This window comes from Carettochelys insculpta, chromosome 6 (genome assembly GCF_033958435.1).
Source record: "Carettochelys insculpta isolate YL-2023 chromosome 6, ASM3395843v1, whole genome shotgun sequence".
NCBI classification, from domain to species: Eukaryota; Metazoa; Chordata; order Testudines; family Carettochelyidae; genus Carettochelys; species Carettochelys insculpta.
This window is the reverse complement of record NC_134142.1, coordinates 44,567,488-44,594,547: the sequence shown is the minus strand read 5'-3', so window position 1 is coordinate 44,594,547 and position 27,060 is coordinate 44,567,488. Positions and strand designations below refer to the sequence as shown.

Genomic DNA, 27,060 nt, shown 5'->3' with positions numbered 1-27,060 from the left:
TAGATTTGTCAGAATAGTCTCATACGCTGCGGTATGCTTTTTGTATATTCAGTCACTTCAAGATGAAATTAGTCATGTTCTGTTAGCATTTATAAAGCAAGAGAAACTCAGTATTGGCACTTATCAAATTTGGGTATATACAAGAAACTGAAGTTATTCAATGTGTTAATACTTAAACATTTCAAATAGTGACAACTGCAAAAACAATGCTATTATAATGTTCAAATTTAAGAAGAAATTTTCTGTTCTGTCCCTTTCTTACTGTGCCACAGCACACTGAACGTAGCTTATGTAGGATAGCTGTTCACTGCTGTTAAACACATGCTTTCCTTTTCGTGCAAATGGGCGAGAACTACAAAAGGACTTAGATGTTGCAATACTGCACATTAGTGTCTAATTTTAAATAACCTAGAAAATCACAGGGACACCACTGAGCCGCACGCCCTTAGTTAGGTGCTTAGATTCCTATACAATGAATGGGGAGAGATGTTAGGAAGCTAGCATAATGGATGGGGAGTCACTAAAGCTAGCCAAGGAGACTGCTGCTTACAGGGGTATGTGCTAAAGTTGCACCTCTTGAATTCACAGCCTCAGTTTAGGCACCTATCCATTTAGCAATCCATAAAAGATAACCCAGGACCTGCAGGCAGGGGTCTTAGATACTTAAGCTCTTCCCTGAGGGGAATGAGTTAGATGCTTCTAATGTAGATGTAGCCATTGTGTCTAGATGAAGCAGGCATCTATGTACAGAAGTTACTGTTCGAAGAGATGTTCTGACAAAACTATCAACAGAGCCTGTCTACACATAAAAACGGATTGATCTTTCGATGCACTCTGACAAAAAGGCCCCTGGAGCATCTGCACAGCTTTTTTATCAACAGTTTGTCGACAAAATGCATTTTGTGTATAGATGCTCCGTGAGTTTTGTCTACAAAACTTTCTAGTGTTGACGTAGTCAGTAGGTATTGGCAGCAATAGTGGTGCCCACCCTTGTAACTGGGGCTGGCCCTGAGGTCTCTGTAATCACCGGGCCATAAAATCATTCCCCCTCTGGCCCAAACATGACACTGGAAGTATGTTAGGACAGACATTTGTCTGATTTATATCCCTGACCCTGACACATATTCCACCGTCCAAAATTCTAAAATCTGACCTGAAACACCATTCCATTGTAACAACTGTCCTTTACTCAATTTGGAATGTATGATGGGGGTACTCTTCTGTGGAAGTGTGTGTATATTAGGCAGTGAAGGTTTCAGGGATATCTGTTCCCAGCTGCAATGATGGGGGGCTCTGAGCAGAGATGGGGTCAGAGGCAGGACTGATGAAACCTAGCTGATTGGGGGTTAGAGGCAGATTCTGGATGTCTCAGGAGGGAAGACATTGTCCAGGCTACCATAGTTCAGGTTTTCAATTCCAACTTTAAAGATCTGTAAAATATGTCCATCTTCAATCTTCATCATACTACATTCTAGTAACTGAAATGCATCTGTTTCTGTTATAGTTATCTAATCAACTAAATGTGTATTGTAGTGGATATTTAATGTCTTAGTACAGCATTTACTAACTTCATATGAAGACGCTAATATAGTGTTAAGCTATTTTTATTAAGTTAACATTTATTTTACATAATGCAGGAATTTTGCTATCTGCTAATATAATTTATAAAGTATACAGGTTAAGCTAAATTTATCTTTAATGTAACAGGTTTTTTTTTTAAAAAAACGGTGGATATGCAGATCTGAATATGTTCTACATCTTCTGTATCATCACCTGAAATTTACCTGGAAAAAAAAAAAACAGGATCAAGTTACAAAATGTCAGTATTATCTGTAAATCCTTCCAACGGCAGAAATTAGCAAGAGATAGTGCAGTCCTCTTGTTCACCATAAAACTAAAGTTTGTCCATGTTCAAAGTTGCATCTGTTTAATTTTAAAAGTTAAAAACAAAAACAAATTTAAAAAAAGATGTGAAGACGCTTATTTAGATTGTTGATCGGCTTGTTTTGTCACCATTCACCTTCCTGGTTTCATGTAAATATTGAATAGGACTAGAGCCTGGATAATTTGTCAGTAACTATATATAGTATTTGTTTTGTAGGTGGTAATCCCAGTTGTACTAAAAAAAAAAAAAGTTAAATCCCCTGGCACCTGGACTTCTAAAAAGTCAGTTAATCTAGCAGGACAAGATACCCTCAGACAGCCACACCCTGGCAAGATACTTCTCATTTTCCCATCTCTTCTATTTTTCTTGGTTTTGCTTTTCAGTTTATATGTGTTTTTCTCTGTACTAATCTTTGCTGCTATTCTTTCAATAGAACAGCCTTCAATAATACTCAAAATGAGCCATTACCTGAAGTCCACATAATAATACTGCTTTAAATTCTAGTCCCACCTTATCTACTTAAACACTTGAAGTGTTCAAAAAAACATATTAAATTATCATACAACAGTTATCTAATCTGATATACTCACATGCAGGCATTGCTGAAACTTCAGCTGTCACAATGCTCTTTATTCCCAGATTTGATAAGCCTCCTCTGATTAGTCCACAGGTAAATGCTAGATACTAAATATAAAAGTACACTTTATTTTGTCACATGATCAAAAAGGAGGTTTACAATAGATATTAGCATTGTATCACAATCTAACTACAAATGCGAGAACAACCAGGCTACATCTACACTAGCCCCTGCCTTTCAGAAGGGGCATGGTAATGAGCAAGTTAGGAAGATACTAATGAGGTGCTTCCATAAATATGCAGCACTTCATTAGCATAATGGCAGCCAGGCGCAATTCAAAAGTGCCACTTTCGGATCGCGCGCTGCCTGTGTAGACGGGGGCCTTTTGAAAGCCCCTTCTTCCTAAAACCAAAAAGGAAGAAGGGGCTTTTGAAGTCCCGGGGACTCCTTTCGAAAGGCACGCATCTACACAGGCAGTGTGCAATTCAAAAGCAGTACTTTTGAACTGCATGCAGCTGCCATTATGCTAATGAGGTGCTGCATATTCTTGTCAGCGCCTCATTAGCATCTTCCCAACTCACTCATTACTATGCCCCTTCTGAAAGGAAGGGGTTAGTGTAGGCGTAGCGCCAATGTAGTAGTTCTGGTTTTGTTTCAATATTTGAGGGCATTCCTATGTTTTGCAAGATATTTGGCCAGTGGAAATGATATTAAATTTAGGACTCTGGCAAATCAGAGCTCATTGTATCCTTAGAAACAGGTAAGTGCTATGAACTTAATGACATCTCAAAATATTTTTTACAGAAAAATGTATAAAATAGAAAACATTACATAAAGCAAGATCAGAGAAATAGGAAAATCTCCTCAAGATTCCATCTAGCATTATAAAGATGCATTATCATTTTTTCCATTAGGTATCAGAGATTTACAGCATACTATAATAATTTAATAGAACACACCATTTCCAACATCCATTCTGACCAAAACTACCTCAGAGTATCACAGTCTCTGCAGAGGCAATGATTTAACTTGTCTAAGAGTTATTTACAGGAAAATGTCTTATAAAAATGTAATATAATTGAAAACTTGTTTTGAGCATTGCTGTTGTACAATCTCACCATCTCTTGGGAATTTGGAGAAAAGAAGAGGAAGAGAAAGGAAAGATTGTGATTATATATACTTTCTACTACAGGGAAAGAAAAAAGTTTTGAAGATAATGGTCACTCCCCTTTAGCATTCCCCATACAAGAAGGTGTGGTGTTAGTGTTCCGCTCATGGGCAGGGCAGAAAAGACCCAGTTGCAGACCTAGGTCTGACAGACAAGTCGCTCAAACTAGACACCGCTACTCTTCAAAATAACTGCTTTTTTTCTGACCTGCTAGCTTTCAAAATGACCATGCCTCTCTCCTGACCCACTAGTCATATTCACTGCTCCCTAAATACAGTAGAAAACATTACTGATAACTATCACTTACATAAAGGGCAAATGCTCTCCAAAGACACATTTGTACCTTTTCTATGCACACTCCAGCCATAAGATTTTTTAGAATTAAATCAAGATAATACAGGTGTAAAACTGCTAATTTCCCAGGCTCCATCTGAAGAATACCTTAGGTGCATATTCTAAATACTGTTTTCCTGAAGACATCTGAGTCAAGAGACGAAATTTGTTGTCCTGAAGTACATAGATACCCTATAGGAAAAGATTTTTTTTTTAACCTTTAGCAGGATATTTAGCAACATGGTGTAGTCAACACTTTTTGAGAGAATCAGTTCTTTTTGTAAAGCATTTACAAATACAGTGAAATATTTTCAGATTGAGCAAAACTGGATTTACGCTATAGCTACGTCCTTCACGAGAAGCATGTGTCAATAGAAGGAACTATCAGAAGGGAGTTCCCAGCAAACCTTCTGTCGATAGATTGCATCTACCCATAAAAAGGGATTGAAAGAGCAAGTTGGTTTGTCAACAGAGCAGCCAGACTGCCCAGCCCTCTTGACAGAATGGCCGTCCAGAAGCTCTGCAGTAAGGGCTGCCCAGTGAACTGGAAGCCCTGTCTATTGACAAAAGGACCCTAGAGTGTCTATATGGCTGTTTTTTCAATGGAATACTGTCAAGAGAGGTGTTATACCTGAGCCGGGGGGAGTGGTATAACACTGCCAGCAGATGTGCTGGGTTTTGTTGACAATCTGCTGACCAAGCACATTTTGCATGCAAATGCTTTGCAGGGTTTTCCAACAAAAGCCTGGTTTTGTTGGAAAAACCCTCTCATGTAGACGTAGACTTATACGTAAAGAATAAGGAGTGGAAAGTTTAAAATGAACTGTTTCTTTAAATTCTATAAAATTTAAAAAAAACATAGAAAAGAGACTTCAAATTGCAAGCTTATACTAAACCACAATATTGCATTAATACATATCAATTTGCAGAAAAGTGTATAATGTTTTCTTAAGATAATTTCTTTGCATTTAAAATTCTGTAATGACTTTACTTGCTCAGGTTTGCAAAGCACATTAATTATTGTGGTATCTTCATACCTAACTTAGTTTTGGCACAAAGCTTTCAAGGGTTAAAGTTATGAGGCTGGGATTTGGGAAGGTCTTTCCAGTGTTGAAAAATAATTTTAGCAACAGCTCTGATACCTTCAATTTTGTTTGTTGTTAATATTTTAATATTTGTTCATTTTAATACTGAAGAAACCAGTTTTTTTCCACTACTTTTTTTCCAGGTTAATTTAAGGATGAATAGTCATTGGAGAGAATATGAATCACATAAAAGCAGAATCTGTTTTTCCTGCACATATTAAAAAGGTGACCATGTAAACTTTTGCATTAGGAAGTGTAAAAACAGCACAGGCTGATATAAGCATGCAATGAAAACGTCTCCAAGTTTAATTTCTGGCTGCAGAAGGTAAGGATGATTGTCAATTTAAAACCCAACATTAATCAAAGTGAACTCAAAGGTATATATAAAACTGATATTGTTTAAGGCTCTGCAATTACAGATCTGAACTATTTATTGAATATAATAATTATTACATTTAAGAGATTATTAGATCTGAGTATGCAGTTTCTAATGTTAAAGCATTCCTTGTTAAATTGCATTGGTGATAAAATACCCATTGGAAATAGAATACTTCACAAAATTTACCTTTTTGCAGACACTTGCCCTCATACCATCCCCCATCCCCACTTTTTTATCATGAAAATTGTGCCATATCATGGATTCTGAGAAAGAAACACCAGAGATTTAAGGCACTAACAATGAAAACAGTTGTTTACATGATTCTGCTAGGACTTTGAGAATGGGCTAGCTCCACAGAGGAAGGGACATGAATACAGAGCCATATCAATGGCATACCAATTTGCAGTGAAAGTTTGCCAACTGTTTCATGCAAATGTGTTCAATGGGATATTCTTATTTCAAATGGCAACATTAAAAAACAAACAATAGTGACTGCAAAGTAAAATGATTCAAGGAGGAACAACTTTATTATGGCATAAGTGTTCATGAATTGCAATACCAGCTGCATGAAGTGAAAGAAAAAGATAGCAGGGGTAAAGAGATACGATTGTTACATCAGAGCCAATTCAATCAGGGTGGAGGTGGATAAGAATGTAAGAATACTTAAAGTGGAAAATTACTTATTGTAATGAAACAAAAAGCAGTCAAGTGGCACTTTAAAGACTAGCAAAATAATTTATTAGGTGAGCTTTCATGGGATATTTAAATATTGAGTCTGTTCTGGTATGGCTGTGGTCTGAAGAAGTGGGTCTGTCCCATGAAAGTTCACCTAATAAATTATTTTGCTAGTCTTTAAAGTGCTACTTGACTGCTTTTTGTTTTGATAGTATATAGACTAGCACGGCTCCCTCTGTTATTATTGTAACGAGACATTCCCAGTTCCTATTCAGTCTGGTTTGTTCAACAAACGTGGCAGAGGAGCATTGCTGGCACATATCACATTAGAAGATATACAGATGAACAAGCCTTTGATGGTATGGCCAACTCTGCCCGCACACCTACCCTTTTGACACCATCCTAGTTGCTAACCACATCAGCACTTTCAAGTTGCAGCCTGTTTTTGAAGGGTTTTTTCTTGATGATGGCAACTTTCAAGTCTTCAACTCTATGTCCAGGAAGGTTAAAACCAAACTGTCTCTATGCAACAGAATAAACGGAGGCAAATCAGACATCAAGAATGGTAACTAATATGCAAAAACCAGTGGGAGAACATTTTAACTGTCATGGACATACTAGTACAAACTTGAAAGTTGCCATCCTCAAGCAAACAGGCTGCAATGTGAAACTGCTGAGCTGAAATTCATATGTAAATTTGACAGTATCAATACTGTCACCTCCTTATCCACATCCACCTGGATTGAATTAGCTCTGATGTAACACTCCCATCTCTGTATCCTCTCTCTCTTACTTTTTCTTTCACTTCATGCATCTGATGAAGTGAATCACAACTCACAAAAGCTTATGCCATAATATAACTGTTAGTCTTTGAAGTGCCACCAGACTCCGTGTTGTTTTTGTTAAAACATATGAACAAGGCTGCCTCTGACACTTGGTTCACTCAACTCATTCTAGAAAAATGCAAGTAGCGTGAGGTAGACTGTATGACAAAGCAAAATTACTCTCATAAAAAATTCATTGGGTACATAAAAATATAAAACTAACTCAATTCTGGAATGTGTATTTGCACTGGGTCTGTTTGATTCACCAGTACTATAGTAGACCCCGACTTACACAGAAGTTGTGTTCTTGCGCAACACCACATAAATCAAATTTTGCATAACTTGTGGGAGCAAGGAAAATGACCAATGCATCAGGGCAGGTCAGTTTCCTGTCTCCTGTGAGTGGTGAGCCGCTAAGAGCCTGGCTCTGGGCTGCCAGCTGCTCACAGGAGAGGGGGAACTGATCAGTGCTCCCACACTGGTCAGTTTCCCCGCTCCTGTGAGTGAAACTGCTCCTGTGAAAGGCAGCAGCTTGACTCTCACCGCCCCTGACAGGAGAGAAACTGCTCCCATCAGTGATGGCAGCCGAGAGTCAGGCTTTCCCCTGCTGCCGCTGACAGAAGTAGGGAAACTGACCTGCACAGCAGCACTGGTCAATTTTCCTGCTCCTGTGAGTGGTGAGGAGCTGCTACCCAGCTCCCGGCTGCCCGCCAGTCACAGGAGCGGGGAAACTCACCAGTGCAGCCTGGAGCCAAACACGAGCTTCCCTCCTCTCAAAGGTGTGTTAACCCAAGCTTTGTGCAACTTGAGTTTGTGTATCTCAAGGTTCTACTGTACAATGGGGGACTGCAATTATTTAGGCTCAGATCCTCAAAGATACTTAAGCAGCTATCAATTTTAATGGAAAATAGTCAAATGACCTTAGGTTTCTATCTAGGCATTAGTCTTTTTAATGGCAAAATAATGTGACATCACTCGTAAGCTTTTATTACAGCCAAGTCTACATTATAACATTATTTCAATATTTATTATAGTTACATCTGCATTGCAAGTAGTATCTAAAACTATTTTTTTCATGAAAAGTAGCTACTTTTCAAACTAAGACCATATTTTAAAAAAGGTTCTCTCCAATAGAAAATGTGGCATGATTAATTTTAGACCAAAATAATCTAAAATAACATTCCTTCAAAATAATAAATATTTATGACAAGCTCCATAAACTGCCTCTTACGCTAGCATATTAATACCTGATGATTGGTCCTTAGATTATCAATTTGCTTTTTGAATACAGTAGTCCAAAAGTCTTTGCAGATGAACTTCATAATATCTAACTCATCCTTAAATCTGGCAGTGTCTTTGGTAAACCTAAGAGCAAGCAGAAACAGTTAGGCTGATTTCGTCAAGTAAATGACATGTACAATGACTGTTTCAATTAACTGCATATTGAAGAAAATGACAAAGCTATATGTAACAGGTTGAGATGTAAGTATAAAACACAATCAGAAAATTCAAACACAGACTCCCTTTGCCATTGTTACTCATGAATGCATAGTGTTGTATGTTGCTTTTATGTTATCTTAATACCTACACATGATGTGGCAAATTATGCTAAGACCAATATCTGAAGTTAACTAATTTAATCATGGGAAGTGAACGGCTGACAGGGATGCAGGAAGGATTCAAAAGTATGAGTTGTAAGGAGGCAGGGGTGATAGCAATGGAGTGCCCAGAGGCACTGAGACCTCATCTGGGGTGAGTGAAGTCTCCACTCTACAGCCTCAACTCAGAGCTGGCTGACCTTTAGCTCATGTGGCAGAGTGCATGGCTTTAGACCCTATGCTTGCAGGTTCTATCCCTGGGGCTGGTAACAGGGCTCTATCCGCTTACAGCTATATTGAGGTGATATGAATCACCCCAGAAAGAGATTGCAGAAGAGAAAGTTTTAACAAGTGACAAAGAACGATAAATCACACATACTAGATTGCATTCATCCAAGAATTATTGATGATTGTGACAGGATGTAGACTGCTAAAAAAAAAAAAGCATTCAATAACTCATTAGTCAGCTACTCTAGCAAAGGTATGAAACAGATGTCTCTCTCTTCAAAAAGCACTAGAAATGATGCTATGACATAAAATCTCAAATCTTACTGCAATAGAAAAAATCCCTGGAGGGCTCCACCAGCCCACATGGTATATTCCAGGAAAAGGAGTTTGAGGGGAGGAGGAGATGGTAAAGGGAGACAGGGATGGAAGCAGTACTCTCCAATGACATCTTATTTAAAACAAAACAAAACAAAACACCATTCTTACCTTTCTATTAATCCTTGTCCTACTCTAAATCCCATATTTTCCAGTTTACTGATGCATCGTCCATTTTCCTACAAAATACAAAAGATACATTTTTATACTCTGTTAACATTAGCACAAGTATATGGAAGAAATAAGAACTCATTCATCCTTAAAGGCCTCTAGCTATACACTATGACATGCTATTGCAGGCGAGACTCCTCCCCTGCAAACACCTACGAGTAGTACCAGCCGGCTCTCCTGATTTTACATTAGAATCAGGTATTCTGAGTTCAGAAAATGAATTTGTTCGTGTCTTTCTGTCTCTAACCTGGGCCAGGCCAGCGCCAGCCGGGCTCTGCCCGCCGTGCTCCTGGAACACAGACGCCCCGGAGGGAGCGGACTAGGCTCCTGGCACGCGCATCGTGCCAAACACAGCGTAAGGACCAGCTGGATAAGGAACCCCAGGTGATCGCCCCGAAGTCACCGCATGCGAGTGGCCGGGAATAAGGGGTCTCGGCAGCTCCTCAGTATCTCTCCCCCAGCAGTTCCCGCCTCACCCCCTCGCCCTGCTCCGCGGCCCGGTACAGCGCAGACACCATCTCGTTGTGCAGCAGCAGGAACAGTGCCTCGTCCGCCATCTCCGGCCTGGTCATGCCGGGGGCTGGAGGCTAGAGCCCAGAGCCCGGTCTGGCGCTGAGCCCGCTTTCCGCCTTCCTGTCCGCCTCCTTCCTTCCCAGACCGGACCTCGGCCGCTTCGGGAAGCCGCGCGGCCCCACTACCACGGCAACGGGCGACTTCCGGACAGGGGCGGGGCTCCCGCTGTCATTTTCCGCGGGCCCCGCCCGCCGGTCGAAAAGCATACCGGGAGCGGGCGGAGCGCGGTGCCCCACGCCGTGCTAGAGGAGACGTGCGTGGGGCAGAGGTGCCACGTAGGAGTGGGAGGGAGCGGGATGTGAAGCTTGAGAACTATTTCAGTGTCATATTTTAAAATATTATGCAGTCTGCTTGAAATACTCCACAATCCCTGTTCTCCATAGGGGCTAGGGTCTGCAGATCGCTGCCCTACGTTTATGCCGGGCCATCGGTCACCGTCTCACTCCTCTCTTTTAAACTGCCACAGCCAATACCAGCTTTGGAAGCTGTTATAGACATTGTACCAATACTGTTTGGTCAATGCCATTTCATTGGTTTTTAGTTCAACTAATGCCAGGACCAGAGTGTGCTTTGTGGCTGACGTTCATTTTAAAGGGGACAGATTGCAGTCTATAGGAGAAAGTCTTGGTAACTCTGGAGTGTATAAAGGAAGGAAGGGGAAAACAAGCTGCATGCAAGTTTAAAATGGTATGCTCTACTGCTGCAGATAAATCTGGGCAATACACTAAGGAAAGTACACTGATGTTAGAGATGGAAATAAGTCCCTACTACCTTTCTTCTGATTTAGCTCAGAGTCCTCACCCTGGTTCTGAATCAGAATTTAAGGCCAGCCATGCTATCAATACCACTCAGCACCGGCATAACGAACACACCTTGAATTCATGTCTGCTTACTCGTTAACGTCAGAGGGGTAATTGGCCCACTTCGTTCACCTACACTTCGCACACTGTCACCACCACAAATCCAAATCAACATCGAGTCCCCACGAACTACTGAGCGACAGACAAGTGTATTTTAGTTTCATGCTAGTTCTGCCCGCTGTTCATCATGCCCCAGTGTTGGACACAGTAAAAAAATTAAATAGCGAGAGATGAGCGAATGAGACGAACTAAATCATCCCCATTCCACGTGAATTTTAACAAGCCAGACAAGAGACACGTGGCGATTAGAACTACAAAAACTTGGGCATTGAGCGGGAAGCCCTTTAGCATGGCGCTCTCCGCAAAGCCTGGAGGACTCCAAGAGCCACACAACTGTCCCGAGAACCTGCCCCTTCCCCATCAGGATACAACCGGCAGACCAGGATAGCGAGCGCACACCAGACGGGGCAGGCTGCGGAGGGTGAGCTTTCCATCGCAGCGAAGAGGACGTGGCAAGCAGCGGATAAGCCCGCGCTGTGCTGGGCAGGGCGGGACGGAAGAACAATGCGAAACGGGCAACGCGCCTTGTCCCGCAACACTTGCAGCTTGGATAGCCCAGCCCCCGACCAAGCTGACACCCGAACCTGAGCGACGCTATGCACAGGTGAAGGGAGAGAAGAAGCCAGCAGCGCGCGCCCTGATTGGCTAAACGCCAGCCCTTGGGTAAGTAGCTCTTCCCGTCTCGGTTCTAAACAAAATGCTTCGCTATTGGTTCGTTTATAACAAAGTAGGAGTTGATTGGCTGCTCCCCGGTCCGGTTAGTTCAGCCTCATGGCCTCTGAGCAGATTCGCGGCTGGGAGGAGAGGGAAACTTGGCCTTGAGCGGAGTGGGTGGTACTCCGATTCTGATTGTTTGACCTGAAGAGAGGAAACGAAACTGGTTGGCTGTGAGTGATGTCATTATGTTGTCCGATAGGTGATTCGCAGATGCAGGAGCAGGGTCGACTGGTGATGGGCTGGGGGGATGTCACTCTGATATGAGGCTCTTTAATTGGCTGATCATTGGAAGCCACAAAGCTGTGGGCGGAGTCGCCCCGACCGCCGTTTAATGATTGGCGGGCTCGGATGATCGGCCATTGACTATTGATGTCACTCTGCCTATGAGATCGGTGATTGGTAGGTTTTAGGGCGGGACGAGCTGCTTGTAGGCGGGTCGTTTTTCCCCGTTACCCAGCGGTGCTTTGCGCTAGGCCTTTGGTTAGGCCGCGCTGCTGGTAGGATGGCTGTGGCGGTGCGCGCGCTGCAGGAGCAGCTCGAAAAGGCCAAGGAGAGCCTCAAGCACGTGGATGAAAATATCCGCAAACTCACGGGCCGGGACCCCAACGATGTGAGGTGAGGCCGGGACTGGGCGCGCGTCCTGAGGTTGCTGGCGGGAGCCGCCAGCCGGGGCCCTATTGGTCAGCGCGCTTCTAACTGTGATGCTGAATGGTTCCTTGAGCTCTGAGTCCTGTCGGCAGGCTGCGGGCTGTGGGCATTTGGCCTCGCTGGGCTGCGGCTCGAATTCTCTCCTCGGTTCGGCTGCCTGGCTCCGCCCCGGGAGCGCGGGAGGCTCTGTGGCCTGTGCTGTGTCTTTCCTCTAGTGTGCAGCTAGGGGCTCCCCACCGCTTTCCGTGCTGGTTTCGCTGGGATGTTGGGCAGGGCGCTGGTTTGAGTCTCACCAACCCTGATTATAGACGCCGGGTGCCTGTAATTTGCTCGTCTAGTCGTTAAGGTGTCTAAGGAGCTCAGAAAGAGTCTTTTTGTTGTCTGTCAGGCATAATCCAGCAGTGGGGAGGGTGGACATTTGGATGTGTGTGTAGGCATAAAGTTTCCAGCAATACCTTCTTCTTTTTTTTTTTTTTTAATCTGTCTACAAGGTGAGTTTAAACATGGTGTTAGTAGACCGAGCAGTCATGTTCTTGTGTGCTTCCCTAAGGCATGGGCTGGTGCTCCGTGCAAGTCTTTTCCAATAAAGGCTCGGTTTCTGGGCGCTTGGGGCTCTTTGTCTGTCGTGGTCAATGTCTGTTATGTGAACCTGTGCAAGCATCCATAGACAGTAAATTTGTTTACCCTGTTCACATCCTAACATCTGGTACGTTTCTTCCAGGCCCATTCAAGGTAGATTATTGGCCATCGCAGGCCCTGGTGGAGGTAGAGGCCGTGGTAGCATATTGCTAAGGTAAGAAACCATAGAATTAGATAAGTTACTGAATGTTTTGACACGTTAGCGTTAACTGTGATTGCATGAGTCATTTATTTTCTGCTTGTCTGCCCTGGGCTGAATGAGTACATGTGAGTTTTCCACAGTAGACTATCAGTTGTTGGAGGGTCAGTGTTATGGGGTTATTGGGCACTTCATGCTGCTAATATAGGCTATTTACTTAGTATTTGAAGAACGCTCTATAATTTGGCTTTTTCCAAAATGTAATTGGTTTTTTGTTTTTTTAGGCGTGGATTCTCGGATAGTGGAGGACCCCCAGCCAAACAGAGGGATCTCGAAGGGGCAACCAGTAGGTAGGTACAGAGGTGGACAAAAAACTTTACTGAGGTGAAAGGTTGCTGCTATTCAGCACATTTAAATTACCAGAAACTCTAATTCTTATTCTGGTGGCTTTATAACTACTTTGACCACTGTAACTGTACCAGTAGTACACCCCTAAGGGTGTGAATGTGTAGAGTCCATGTCAAAGAACTCCAGTTGCAGGGAGCATTCTTTGTTGTTTTCTGTGCAAGTCACCTTTATTAATATAAGGAACGCAGCAGTGATTTATCTTAGTTCAGTAGACTTTCTTGAGCCAGAATTCAGTATGCATCGTGGCTGAATTCACTGATTCTGACTAAGTTTGAGGATCTCACTGCTAAGTTCATAGTTCTCAATAGGGTCTGTCTTCTCTTGAAATGTCTTCTGTGAGATTATACAGTAGAGTTACAGTATACAATTTGTCACACTGCAATATTCTGTAGTAAAATTTTTTACATAAGTTTGACTTTATAGAAGACCCAAAAATTAGATTGTGAAGAGATCTTTTAAATAAACACAAGCATAGGCAGAAATAGAATCTCATAACATTTTGCTTAGCTTTGTCTAGGTTGCATCTTGCATAACTGATTCTCTCTGCTAGAAATTCTTTCTGTTTGACTGCAGTTCATCGATAAGGTCTCAGTTGATTTGTTTGTAGAGTTTTAAAGGCATTTTGTAGCTGTGTTCATTCGTTACTGCTTTAAAAAAAACAGATCTTAATTTAAAAATATATATATATACCTGATGGTTTTTAGGATTTGTATGCAATTTGTTCTTAAGTATGGAAGAATATATGTTTTTAGACTGGCTATGTGTTACAGAAGTAGTGGGAAATGGGAATAGCCTTTTTGTTCGTAAAACAAGGATTCAGCAAAGTGCTTAAACATGTACTTAAGTGCTTTTCTGAATTGGGGCCCATATTTCTATGAAAAGTAGTTAGAATTTACTCTGTTTTAAAGCATTTTGCTGATTAATCATAAATCATTTTCACAAAAAATAATCATAGTGCAGTACTGTATAGTTTGCTTCTTTAAAGACCAACTTTTAGAGTTTTAATTTTATTGATACATTGTTCTGGGTTAACTTTATAACAGGTCTTAATACTTATGCAAAAAAAATGGTTTCGACTAATAATTGATCACATCTGGAATGTTGCGGTGTTTCAAAGATTAAGTCATTGTGGGGATTTCATCCACTTTAAATAAATTCATTAGTATTTTCTACTTATATTTCAAAACCATTTACAAATTCTGAAGCCTTTGAATTCCATCCTGAAGTGGGGTGGGTGGGGGTGTGTGTGCATGCGCGTGCGCCATAGGATGGTAATGTATTGAGTGTACAATAGATAGCTGAATGGGCAGTCCTGTTTTACTTTACTAAATATTGCTTTAAAGCAATTTGAGTTACCCTTTTAAAACTGTAACATGTCTTCTGACACTGGAGTTCTATATTAAAAACTTTAACCTGAGCAGTGTTGTGTTTGGCTGTCTTCTGGACGATGAGTGTTGATTGCTGCAGTATTGAAAAGTGTTGTCTTTGTCAGGATATAAATGTTTCTTTATACTTGTTTCAATTTCAAATAATGATGTTTCATTCTTGTACTTTCTCATCAGGCTGGGTGGAGAACGTCGAACAAGGAGAGAATCACGCCATGAAAGCGACGCCGAGGATGAAGATGTTAAAAAGGTAACAGTTGAGAGAGTGGGGATTTGGCACAGACGTGTGTGGGTAGATCAAACTGATGATTTTGTTGTTGCAGCCGGCGTTGCAGTCTTCTGTTGTTGCTACCTCCAAAGAGCGAACACGTCGAGACCTTATTCAGGATCAAAATATGGATGAGAAGGGAAAACAAAGGTATCTAAATCTATTTTTCTTAAATTTATATGGTGCTTTCGTGTGTTCAGATTGAATATAGAATGTGGTATGATGATCTTTTTTTTTTTTTTTTTTTTTTTTTTTTTTATTAAAAAGTCATGTGGCTTCTGAAAGCTGTATTTATACGAGACAGTTGACTTTGAAGATCTACCTTAACAGTAAACTTTACCTATATATGGATTACATATTCTTGACCATCAAATATTTCATTTTGATTCATTTTAAATGGAATTGCAATGAAAGCTTTATTATCTGACATTCCTGGGAAATAAAATGCTGTTTAATAGACCGTGGACCAGCAGCTGGCCCGCACCTCCTGCTAGGAAGTGGTCAGGTGCCCCCACAGCAGCCAGGGCCCTGTGACAATCGTCCCTGGTTGGGCATGCTGATTAACTAAATGTGCCGTTTATCTGAGTACCAGATAACCAGGCTTTTACTGTTTTCATGTTTGTATAGATGACCTGATAATATTTGTCCGTGCTTATTTATTCTTAGTTTTAGTAGGATGCAGCAAAAATGTATATAATTTTGTTGATTGGCTGCTACCGGAGCCTGAACCTTTTGGATTGTTAAAAAGGAAAACTAAAATGGACTCTAGCTTAATGTTTACAGTTGCTGAATTTGGGCTGTTTTCCCCCTTTCAGGATGTTGTGCTAGCACAACTCTGTTTAGTTTTCCATAGTGCAAAAGAATCTTTAAATCTTGGAGCCTCTTTTTTTTTTTTTCTCCCCCCATTGTTATAACTGGAAAAATATGTCTTAAAAGATCTACTCACCATGTTTGTCCTGCTGTGTAGTGGCAGACTTGATTTAGGTCTTCTATATTACACTGACCCTTGTACTTCAAATTTCTGTATTGGATACTTATTTCTTATTGTATTAATTTCAAGCTCTGTTTCATTTTCAAGACTATACATATTTGTGCCTACGTTTCTGGTATAGTTTCCTCCTTCCTGTTGCCTTGATAGTTGTTCTCTTTCTACTTATCATAATTATTTGTTATAATAGCTTCTGTAACCAGGGTTTCTTTCTGAGCTCCCACCATGCTATACAAACTCCGGAGCCTAGTGGGAGCGTTTTGAACCTCTGGATCAGGAAGCTTCAGACGCAGAAGTAGTTTGCCTTCTTTTGAGCAGTACGACGGGGCTCAGCAGGACTTGAGAAACCCAGCACAGTAGGATCTGGGGTAGGGGCATAATGTCCATCCTTTATTCACCTTGGCAGACAACACATCTTGTCTAGGTGGCGGGCAGGAAGAGTGGAGCAACCAAAAATTATAACTTAATGGGGAGGGAAGCACACTCACCTCAAAGTTTGAAAAGAGCTCAGGGTGCAAAGGAGGATGGCTAGGAGCGCTGTGTGAGAGCAAGAGGGTAGTTCAGTGGAAGGAGATAGTTAGGCACTGTGTGCGAGCAGGTGTGTGGCTTTAGGGTGCAGGGAAGGGAGTAGTTCAGAACTGTGTGCAAGCAGGGCTCCTCCGCAGTTGCTGCAGCCTGAGGCTCTGCTGGTAATGGAGCTGGGTCCCCTTGCTCAGGCAGTTTTTGCTGGCTGTATGAGCAGTCAAAGGGGGCTGAGAGCTCAGGAGCAGCAGAGAATTTCTGAGCACCATTGCTGCTCCCTTCATGGCACCAGCTGGAACAGTAGCTGCCCTGCTTCCTGCCTCCAAACTGGTCAGGAGGTAGGGCCTTGAGGGTGGGAGGGAAGGAGCAAGGTGGGGAGGTGCAGCACTGTGTCCAAGATTGCCCCACTGTAGGTAATGTACAGCAGCTTGGTGGGGGCTACAGGCCTGTGACCCCTCCCTCCCCAACTCCACCAAGAAGGTGAGGTGTTCAATGTATAGACCACGAGAAGGGTTCCCTCTAAGCTGTGTGCTTGTGCATCCATGCAGAGGAGACTTACATGCTGCCCAGCTGATTAGCAGAGCATCTAAACTAGGCTTTTTGTTTCTACTGGTGATATATGTTTGCATGTGCCTCAGTCCATGTAAAATTTATTTCATGCATGGATTGGAAAATAATGCACATGTGGATGAAAAGATTAGTGGTAACATTGACACAGTCTGGATCTGCTCCATATTTTTCTTCCTGTGTGTTGCTCACCTCACATACTTTAACGGGCCTGTAGCTATCTGATTAGCACTTCAGATAGGTTGGAATGGAGGAGGTGCAGAGAAGAGACCTCATGTCTGATGGGGCACAGGCACCTGAGCGTTACCTTATCTTCTTTGAGCAGCCATCCTGGGTTGGAGGTAGCTTTATGCTACCACCCATGGTTATTTTTGTGCATGAGGGAGAGGGAGAGGGAGAGAGAGACGAAGTCCCTGGTAAATGTTATGCTGTCCTCGTGCATACTGTTTGGCCCACATCTCTTTAAGATCAGAATTCTACTTGAGGGAAGTAGGTGTTTTGGGGTGAAATAAGTCTAGAAATAAACAATGTTTGTCAAATGTCACTTATGGTATAAAAGCATTCTCTGAGAGGAATGCTTAGTCTGACCATTTTAAAAGAAATGTCTATCTTGTTTCGCATGATCCCTTAATAGAGAACGTCTGGTGTCAGCTCTTACATGCCTTTCCCCTTCCTACTAAGACTGCAGGACTCTGTTCCTGTTTTTGGCACTAAGCTGAGAGGAGCAGTTGCTTTTGGTGAGGAGGGAGGTGCATAGTCCCTAAAAATGAAGGACAAGCAGAAGAATCCTAGAGACAGGGAAAAGAGGTATTATGGGTGTGGGAAAAGAATATTCAGAAAAGGCTGTAATGGGGAGCATGGAGTGAATTTATCGGCAGGGGAAGGAATTTTAATCTTTAAGCAAGTCTTATAACTGTCAAGCACAAAACAAGATCCAAACTAACTTGGTGTGAGTGGACTTTTTTTCCAACCTGTGGACTCGTGAGCGTGAATCAGCCTCTACTACTGAGTCTACATTCCATAAGGTTTTGTGGAAACATATACTTAATAGATAGTCCTTTCCAAGCACAGGGGAAGTGCAATGACTTTTCTTAGTTCACCCAATCGTCTGGTGATAAAACCCAGACTTCTCCGTCAAAAGAGTCTGTCCAGCTTCAGTTTTTCTGCTATTCCCTGCACTTGGAACAGTTTGGTGTTTTAATTTTCTATGTGCCCTTTTCTACATCATTCTTTAAAATCAACTTTTTCCTTCTATGTGTAATTGTTTGCTAGTTATTCTTCCACACTGTTGTTTGAACAGTTATCTGTTAGCTATGATGTATGCACAAAGATCTTGGTGTGTCTGTTCAGTAAAGCATAATGTGTGTTTATGTTATGTTCTACATTTTTTGACACAGCTTATTTGTGGCTCTGGAATGTTAGTGCCTTTAAAAATAGGTGTCACTAATGTAAAATAAGTTCCCTCCATGTTTAAGCAAGCAAAAACCCTGTGTCTTAAACTGAGTCCCAAAAACTGTTTTGTCTTTTATTCAGGAATCGACGTATATTTGGCTTGTTGATGGGCACTCTTCAGAAATTCAAACAAGAATCCACAGTTGCTACTGAGCAGGTACTTATTTCTCTTAATGTTGTATGCTATAATCTGACAAAATTTAGAGGAAATGAGGAGAAATTAGGTGCTTACTTCTCCAGTGTATGGAGTGGTATTCCCATTTATATGTGAATTGTTCATAGTGAGACATGCTAAACCCCAGGGCCCAAGAGCTTATGAATCTTTTAAAGTTGCTTTAGACTGAAAAGCTATTAAAACTAGGTAAGGACTCTTCTTTCTTTTAGGATTTCATAGTGTCGCAGAACTCTGAGCTTTGTTCTCAGTTGTCATGACGTAAGTGATACACTCATAAGAAATTTAGGAGAGCTTCATGCTCTCAAACACTTGCAGAGTAGGAAAAGGATAACATTTTCCTCTTGATATTGAGTACTTTGGAGTAATTTAAAAGTGAATGTTGCTTTTAGTCAACTAAAAGCCTATTACTGTGAAGAGTACAAAATGAAACAATTGTTAGATAATCAGTGACTTAAGATGCAATGAATCTGTTTTGATTTTATAAACCACAGGCAGCCATGCCAAAACTTCATGAGAATGTAATTGTGCTATGCCACTTACATTCAGAAGTCGTGATGTTCCCATAATATGTCTTGTAAATCTTCCCATTTTCGGTGAATAGATATCCGAGTCTCCTGTAATATTGATGTTACATTTAGTATAGCTTTAAACTTATCACTCAATAACTGTGTTAAATTAGACAAGCAGTTTGGATGGTTGGTCATCTTGGACCCAAATGAATAACAACATTTAAAAAAAAAAGCTATTTAAAAATTATTGGTAAGTCCCAGTTCTGAGCTCTTTCCTGTTGAGACATCCATTTGGTCTTAAACTGAGATCAGAATTTTTCTGCAGGTTGCTAGCTTCTAAATTATATGCCATATTAGCTAGTGTTTAAAAGAAGAAAATATATATCACTTCACAAGCTAGCAGCATGTAACATTTGTATAACTTTTATACTCCCAAGAGTACCTTTTCTATGTTAGAAGAAAACGCTAAGATTGTACTTTATTTACCTTTAGCAAAAAAGACGTCAAGAAATTGAACAAAAGCTTGAGGTGCAGGCAGAGGAGGAGAGAAAGCAAGTTGAAAATGAGAGGCGAGAACTGTTTGAAGAAAGGCGTGCTAAACAGACAGAACTGCGGCTATTGGAACAAAAGGTTGAACTTGCTCAACTGGTGAGTATTCAGACTTTACTCTTACTACTGCTCATATAAGAAGTATACTGTTGTGTATCTTACACTTTTTTCCTTTTTATTTCACAGCAAGAAGAATGGAATGAACATAATGCCAAAATAATTAAATATATAAGAACCAGGACGAGGCCCCATCTCTTCTACATCCCAGGCAGAATGTGTCCTGCTACACAGAAGCTAATAGAAGATTCGCAAAAAAAAATGAATGGTAGGTGGGATGTGCAGGAAAGGGGGCATAAGTGTACTTTGCTCCTTCAAGCTCGATACACATTTTCTGTACTTTGTTTTGATTTCAGTATCTTAATTCTATTACCAGAACAAGTACTACATTTCTAAACAGTGGGTTGTGGTGGAGTGAGATTTTCACAATAATTACTGACTTTCCTTTTTCAAAGAAGACATAATCTAGTTCAAAATTAATTGAGAAGTGGTATATGCATAGTCTTCTAAAAACGCGTGAGTTGCATTCTTTGCTTTGTTGTTGCTAGTAGCCTGCCTCAGCTATAAATGCTAATAAGGTAAAGTGGCGCATTCTGTGGAGCCAACGTGTCTGAAAATGTAAGTATAACCAAGGAGTTATCAACTTGTGTGTTCTGAGGAAGAGACCAGTTAGCTCTTTTGTGATAATTAAAACAAGATTAGCTTAAAGTTGTTGATCTTTTGCAATTAGAATAGCTATCTGAAGTTGTCTTTTTTTTTTTTCAGGAAACAATCAGTATGTGATACTGAGCATCTTAATGAGTTTTATTTTTAGAGGATAATTTAATTGAGAATTTATCAACAGTAATAATTTTTCTTGCATTGTTTTAAACGGAGATTTCCCTTCCTCAAAGCCTTTTCTCTATATTGGGCTTATTTGACCTTCCTAGCTGAAAGGAATGTAGTCAAGTTAAATTGGAGTCAGGAAAAATAAGGCCCTCTGGCTGAATCCAGCCCATGACCGGGGGGAGCCTCAGACAAGCCCCCCGTCTGCTCTGCTCCCCACATGCTGTGAGCCTAGAGTGGGGAGTTCCCATTGGCCTGTTTCTGAGGTTCTTGGAGCACATGCCCAAGCAGTGTACTGGGGCATGGTAGCCAGGGAGCCTGCCTGAAGGACCTGCTTGGCTGCTGGTCATGAGCAGCCTAGATAAGTGCTTCCTGACCAGAGCCTGTCTCTGGCACCCTACGCTCCCCACTTCGGCACCCTGCCCAAGTCAAAACTCAAACTTTCTGCACCCTTGTTCCTGCCCCCATACCTTGTCTCAGACTTTGCACCCAGATCTTCTGTCCCAGGTCATAATCCCCTCTTACAGCCCTTCTCCAGGTCACAGCCCCCTCCTTCACCCATACTCCTTCCCAAACCCCACATACACTCCCTGCACCCTAATTCACTACACAGAGCTCCCATCCCAAACTCTGCACTCCTCCATTATTATCATTGACAAATTACCAAATTCTTGGCATGCCTCCCACCAAATATTCTTGCCCACCGTAGAGCTGAATTCTAGTTTGAAACTAGTTCACGTGTGCAAATAACATTTACTTTACTTTTTGCAATTTAAGCTTTTAATACTTTCATTTCATCCAGCTTAGACAATGGAACATAGTCAGTGCTAATCATATGAGTTTCAGAAAATGAAAATGCTCTGATGCTAGTGCCTTGCAAATTAATTCAAACCTGACAGGCCCCAACTACAAGCATTTGGATTGAGTTGAAAACAGCCTGACATTTTTGGACTTAGGTCAGGTAATCTCTGATGATCTCTTCTTGCCCTTTGGGTCAGCATGACAGTGGCTGCATGCCCCTTTCCCGGCAACCAATGTCAGTTCACTGTACTGTGGAGTGAGTGTTTTGAATTGCAGTGTCTCTCGCTGGAACCACAGTACAGTGAGGATTCTGGCAGGAACTGGGCTCCAAGGATGGGAGTCATCGCTGAGCATGGGTTTGGGGAAGCACCCCAGGAAGAAGCAACCACCCTTCATTTATGAGACATTGGGATGAGGTAGTGTTGAGGGCTTCGTGGTAACTGGCCCTGGTGGCTCCATGGAGAAAACAAAGTAAAGAAAATGAAATCCCGATGGGTAGCTAGATCCTTAAAATCTGACCAGACCTCAAGTTTTTGGATCAAGTATGAAAACAACTTAATGTGTTCAGGTTGGCTTTGGATTGGCTATGGCATGGTATCAATCAAATTCTTCAGTGGAATTATAAAAATCTTGAGTGTCTACTGAAATTTTTTCTGTGTAACTTTTCATAAAACCTAAAATTTGGGCTTGAATTCACTGATCCCTGTCCCCTTTTATCTTCTTCGTAAATTTTTGCCATCATCTGGATTATATTTGAACGGCACAGCACTTCAAATAGATAACAGGAACAAAGTATTGTACAGTTCAGAAAAATCATTTAATTCAATACCTATTTGGGAATAAGTAACGTTTCAGTCTAACTTTGAGAAGTTATTCTGAAATTTGATCTCATATTTGCCTTTTGTTCTCCAGCAATATTTGAAAATAGACGCAATGAATTTGCAGAACAAATTAACAAAATGGAGGCCAGGCCCAGAAGACAATCTATGAAGGAAAAAGAACATCAGGAGGTGCGCAATGAAGAAAAGAAGGAAGAACAGAACAAGGAGCAGGAAGAGGGTAAGGTGGCCCAGCAGGTGGAAGAGATGGAGACAGGTAACCAGAACAATGATGTAGAAATGGAAGAGGCAGGGGAGGAAAAGGTGAGAATAGGGGCAGGTCATAGTGATGCAGAGAGAGAACAAGAGGAGGAGGAGGAACAGAAACATGAAATAGACGATAAGGTAGAAGAGAGAGCTGAGGTGAAGGAAAATGACAGGCAGCAGGATAGTCAGCATGAAGAGGTCATGGTTGAGAGAGAGGAAGGTGAGAGTTCTCGTACAGTGGATAATGAGCAGGATGTAATGGAGATGAATGAGGCTGATAGTGTAGAACCGTTAGAAAGTGAAAATAGCAAGGAAGTGGAACCAGAAGCTGAGTGTGACGCTCAGCCAACAAAAGAGCTTAACACTGAGTCTCCTAAAAAGGAGAAGGCTAACAAACCAGCAATTGAAGCTGAACCTGAAGAGAAACAGGAAAAGGAGCCTGAAGCTCATCCAGAGGCTGAGATCCAGCCCCATCCAGAGCCTGTGCCACTGCCACAGGCTCCATCATTGTCTCAGTCCCTTCAGGATCCAGTACCTCAGGCAGACGAGGAAGTTGCAGTTGTGCCTGTAAAGCTGGGTGAGTTGCAGTCAGATCAGGGCCAGGCAATGAGTGTGGAAATTAAGAGTAAAACTAGGAGTAGAAGCAGGGGTAGGACAAGGAACAAAACTAACAAGACTCGAAGTCATAGCAGCAGCAGTAGTACCAGTAGTAGCAGCTCAACCAGCAGTAGTAGTGGCTGCAGTTCCAGCAGTGGTAGCAGCAGTAGTAGGAGTAGTTCCAGCAGCAGCACCACTACTAGTGGAAGTAGTAGCAGAGGCAGTAGCAGCAGTAGCTCTAGCAGCAGTGAGAGCAGAAGTCGAAGCAGAGGAAGGGGGGGGCACAATAGGGATAGAAAACGCAGGAGAAGCTTGGATAGGAAGCGAAGGGATGCTTCGGGAGTAGACAGGAGTCACAAGTCTTCAAAAGGTAGTAGCAGAGATGCAAAAGGATCAAAGGATAAAAGTTCAAGGTCTGACAGAAAGAGGTCTGTGTCAGAAAGTAGTCGGTCAGGCAAAAGAACTTCACGGAGTGAAAGAGACCGTAAATCAGACAGGAAAGACAAAAGGCGTTAACAGAAGAGACTAAGCTTCCTTAGCCTAATCTTTGCAGCAGAAGATTACTTGATGAGTAAAAGGATTCCTTATGAGGAGAAGGCTGCCTTAACAAATGCATGCTGTAAAAAGTCTTTTGGAAAAATACAGACATCTTCTACTTTTTACATAATTTTGTAAAAGGTTACTTATCAAAATTATGTGAAGTTCCAGAAACCTGTAAAAATAAAAGAATTAACACCCCCCACCCCCTTGCATCTTTCTTAAAATATCCTGTACTCATTAAGAATCTCTGTATATTTTAATAGGTAGATCTTTAAATTGGTGTGCTCACTTCTACTTCTGTATCATACTTCTTTTTTGTAGAAATAAATGTGCATTTTAAATAACTGGTTTTGAGATGTCCTGTTGACACTTAACTTTCCCCTTTCAAACTACATATTTTAGGAGCTTTTATAACACTGCTGTCTAGCATAATTTCCCATTCTTTCTTTCCTGCATCCCTGGTAAGAATTGGAATTCAAAGTCCTGCTAAAGACATCATCAACTTCTGAAAGCAGGACAGTGAGGGGGAAGTGAACAATCTGGCTTCAGTATTTTTTATTTTCTTCCCTATCCCAACCATTTCTGGCTTGAATTATCTTTCCCATTTTACAAATGCCTCTCCAGCTCACATATAAGAAGTAGTTAAATAAAAATGCTACCACAGGTCAAGACAGGCTGAGGGAATCTGGAATACTACTCTGTCCTCTGCAGGTGCTCAGGTTACGTTTACAGCTATGTTCTGAAAATAGTTTAATTGATTCTCCCTGCTTTATTTGCCAGTGGCAGACAAGGCCAAGACCTCTGATCATTTTTAACTAGGATCTTCTATTTGCCATTGATTAAACTTTGATCCCTATGTGCCACTAGGAATATTGTGTTGCGGTGTTGGAGTTATCTGGGACTAATACCAATGTTGTGTATGTTCAAGGGTACTTTTTGAATGTATTTGATGGGGAAGTGTGACATTTCCAAATAAAGCAGTCTGGTGTATGAAGATGACATTGTTTTTATAATTTTGTATGACACAGTGACATTATACATTTTGATCTGTTCTGTTCTTGTGCAAATAAATGTGGCTTATTAGACTACTGTTTGAATGCTTAAGGCTTTCTGTTTCTGCTCATATTAATAGGTGAAGGCTAACATTGAAAGAGACAAGGTGGGCGGGGTAATAATTTGTATTAGACCAAGTTCTGTGTGTGTTGATGATGACAAGGTTTTCAAGCTTCACTTCAGGTCTGGACAAGCTATCCCCTGTCCAAACTAAATTCAAGGTGTGAAAAACACACATTCTAGGAGACCTCTTAAGTTGAAGCGGCCAGTTAGACTTCTGCAGTTCCAAGGCAAAGGAAGGCAGCCAGTGTGATACAGATTGTTGTAATGGGCAATAAAACCAGTGTCTGTTAAGTTAATGGTTTGTAGTGTTCAACAGAATTATTAATTTAAATTCCTGAGCTTGACATTGAAGTTGTACAGTTTGTCATAAGTCCTGTAAGTGCATATCACAATGTGGTATATCCCATTCACTGCATCATATGCCCTGGGTTCTCACACACAAACTATCCACTCAAACTTGAACAAAAATAAGACAAATGCTTGTTGGCAAACACTTCACAAAGTACCTCTGATCTGATCATTCCATTCTCACACTCAAGCAACTGGTACACCATCTTTCAAAGACAAGCCTGGGAACTTAAATTAATAACTGCAGGACTCTAAAAACCTTTGACTGAATAGATATCATGATTTTAGGGCAGTGACAAAAACACGTTTTGCCTACTAGATCTTCTTTCTCCTAACGCTGCTCTGATGTTAATTGCCCACTTCATAACAAGTCTTTTTGACCCTGGTTTGAACACCTTAAACAGTGAACTTCTTCAGATTCGGCATCTGCTGGAACTCTCAAATAACTGGCGTTTTAACCATAAGTAAATTTTAGTTATGTTTTCCACAAGTACACTGTAGTGAAAGCAAATACTAATAAATACAGTATGTTTCCATGTACAATACTGCTGTGGTTAGTAAATAAAGTACTCTGCATACATTTTTGCTTGTTCCTTAATACTGCACCTTGTTGTTCTTTAGTGTTATGCATTGCTAGGTATACCTCTCTATTATCCAGAATGTTTGAATATCCAGCGACCTCCCAGTGCTGCTGCATGTGAAAGAGCTGACTGTACTTAATCTGTCTTAACTCATGTTTAGTTTGGGCTCTGTGGTTGCTTGCTTTTCAAGTTTAGAGAAGCTGTGTTGGGCTTTATAGCTTATACATATCTCAGAACTAGAGCAGACCCTTAAGAGGTCATCGAGTCCAGTCACCTGCACTCACAGCAGGGCCTATAACCATCCATGGCAGATTTTTTTTTTTTTTTGTTTGTTTTTTTTTTTAAATCTAACTTGCTGTAGGCCTTTGAAAGGTCCCCTCAAGGGTTGAGCCTTGGGTTTACAAGCCCAGTGTACTAACCGCTGAGCTAACCCTCTCCCCCAGCAGTAGTTTGTCTAGTGAAATATTACTGCATCCCTGTTGTCTCATATCCTGGCAGTAACACTGGTACAGTAGCAGTGCAAACAAAAAGGCTAACTTTTATCATTTTTGTGTATGGTATCAAAAGGTGCCTCTCCCTGCTACAACTTGTGAAATTTGATCCAAAACAAAAGCAAATTGCAAAATTATGAGTTAAAAACACAGTGAAACATTTGTGCTGTGGGCCTTTGGAAGTGGAGGGATGGTGCGACAGAGGCTTGGTAAGAAGAATTTGAGAATGATTTAGTTATAACTACTTTCAGGAAGCCCTAGAACGATTTCTGAAAGGAGATAAAATGATCAACCACAATGCATGGCCAAACTCTCCTTGTGCTTAGTGCTCTTTCAGCACATCCTTTTCAAATCATTCAGTCTGATTCATCATTTTGTTGTATAGTTGAGCACTGGACACTATTACTTAATGAATATTTGTCTGCCTAGGAATGAAATAAAGGGCTGAGATTGGCCATTATGCAGTGGTGATACTGCTGAAGTTTCTGCCTTGCACTAATCAGGTACCATTCTTTTGAATCAAGATCTTCCATTAATCACTTTCCTTTCATGTGCTTTCTGCTTTTGCTTCTCTGGAACTGTTGGTGCTTTATTATCTTTCTCAGTACAATTTTCCCCTTTTATTTTTTAAAACTGTAACTCTTCTGAGCTCTGAAAAAACCTAATGCCTGCAGATTTTCTACATACAGTAATTTGCAGTGGGGGACTTTGCCATGCAGATCATAGTTAGATGTAGAGGTGACAAATTCAATTAGCCCTGCCATAAATTTAAAATACAATTTTATCCATCAGCAAATCTGATGCTAGTAGCTCCCCTCTAAACAAGCCTGTTGTTGGCTTCCATAATTTAGTTGATTTCAAA

General features: G+C 41.2%; 2 protein-coding genes across 6 annotated transcripts; one reads left to right on the top strand and one right to left on the bottom strand.

Moving 5' to 3' along the window:
• Window positions 1–1,588: 1,588 nt before the first annotated feature.
• Window positions 1,589–11,442, bottom strand: TRAPPC6B (trafficking protein particle complex subunit 6B). Of its 5 annotated transcripts, none has more exons than XM_074998807.1 (6): window positions 11,376–11,442; window positions 9,239–9,306; window positions 8,174–8,291; window positions 4,072–4,155; window positions 2,476–2,569; window positions 1,589–1,784 (listed from the first exon to the last, which is right to left on the bottom strand). In XM_074998807.1, exons 2-6 carry the CDS (start codon window positions 9,271–9,273, stop codon window positions 1,753–1,755), a joined length of 363 nt encoding a protein of 120 aa, XP_074854908.1. In that variant the 5' UTR covers window positions 9,274–9,306; window positions 11,376–11,442; the 3' UTR covers window positions 1,589–1,752. The 5 variants fall into 5 exon arrangements, 4 of the variants coding, with proteins under 4 accessions (XP_074854908.1, XP_074854909.1, XP_074854905.1 ...); XM_074998808.1 differs by lacking the exon at window positions 11,376–11,442 and adding an exon at window positions 11,191–11,321; XM_074998804.1 differs by lacking the exon at window positions 11,376–11,442 and adding an exon at window positions 9,775–10,088.
• Window positions 11,443–11,968: 526 nt separating this feature from the next.
• PNN (pinin, desmosome associated protein) lies at window positions 11,969–23,910 on the top strand. The gene is made up of 9 exons (XM_074996824.1): window positions 11,969–12,123; window positions 12,878–12,949; window positions 13,219–13,284; window positions 14,905–14,977; window positions 15,051–15,145; window positions 18,606–18,681; window positions 19,701–19,856; window positions 19,944–20,082; window positions 22,353–23,910. The coding sequence occupies exons 1-9, from the start codon at window positions 12,011–12,013 to the stop codon at window positions 23,636–23,638; spliced, it is 2,076 nt and encodes a 691-aa protein (XP_074852925.1). The 5' UTR covers window positions 11,969–12,010; the 3' UTR covers window positions 23,639–23,910.
• The last annotated feature ends 3,150 nt before the right edge of the window (window positions 23,911–27,060 follow it).

Bases quoted from the DNA above. Each gene is read 5' to 3' on its own strand.
- TRAPPC6B (XM_074998804.1), bottom strand. From the start codon at position 9,870: ATGACCAGGCCGGAGATGGCGGACGAGGCACTGTTCCTGCTGCTGCAC. The intron at 2,570-4,071 runs GTATTCTTCAGA...TTTTATATTTAG, and splicing joins ATTTAGAATATGCACCTAAG to TATCTAGCATTTACCTGTGG. The intron at 1,785-2,475 runs GTGAGTATATCA...TTTTTTTTCCAG, and splicing joins AGTTTCAGCAATGCCTGCAT to GTAAATTTCAGGTGATGATA.
- PNN (XM_074996824.1), top strand. From the start codon at position 12,011: ATGGCTGTGGCGGTGCGCGCGCTGCAGGAGCAGCTCGAAAAGGCCAAG. The intron at 12,124-12,877 runs GTGAGGCCGGGA...CGTTTCTTCCAG, and splicing joins CGGGACCCCAACGATGTGAG to GCCCATTCAAGGTAGATTAT. The intron at 20,083-22,352 runs GTAGGTGGGATG...TTTGTTCTCCAG, and splicing joins TTCGCAAAAAAAAATGAATG to CAATATTTGAAAATAGACGC.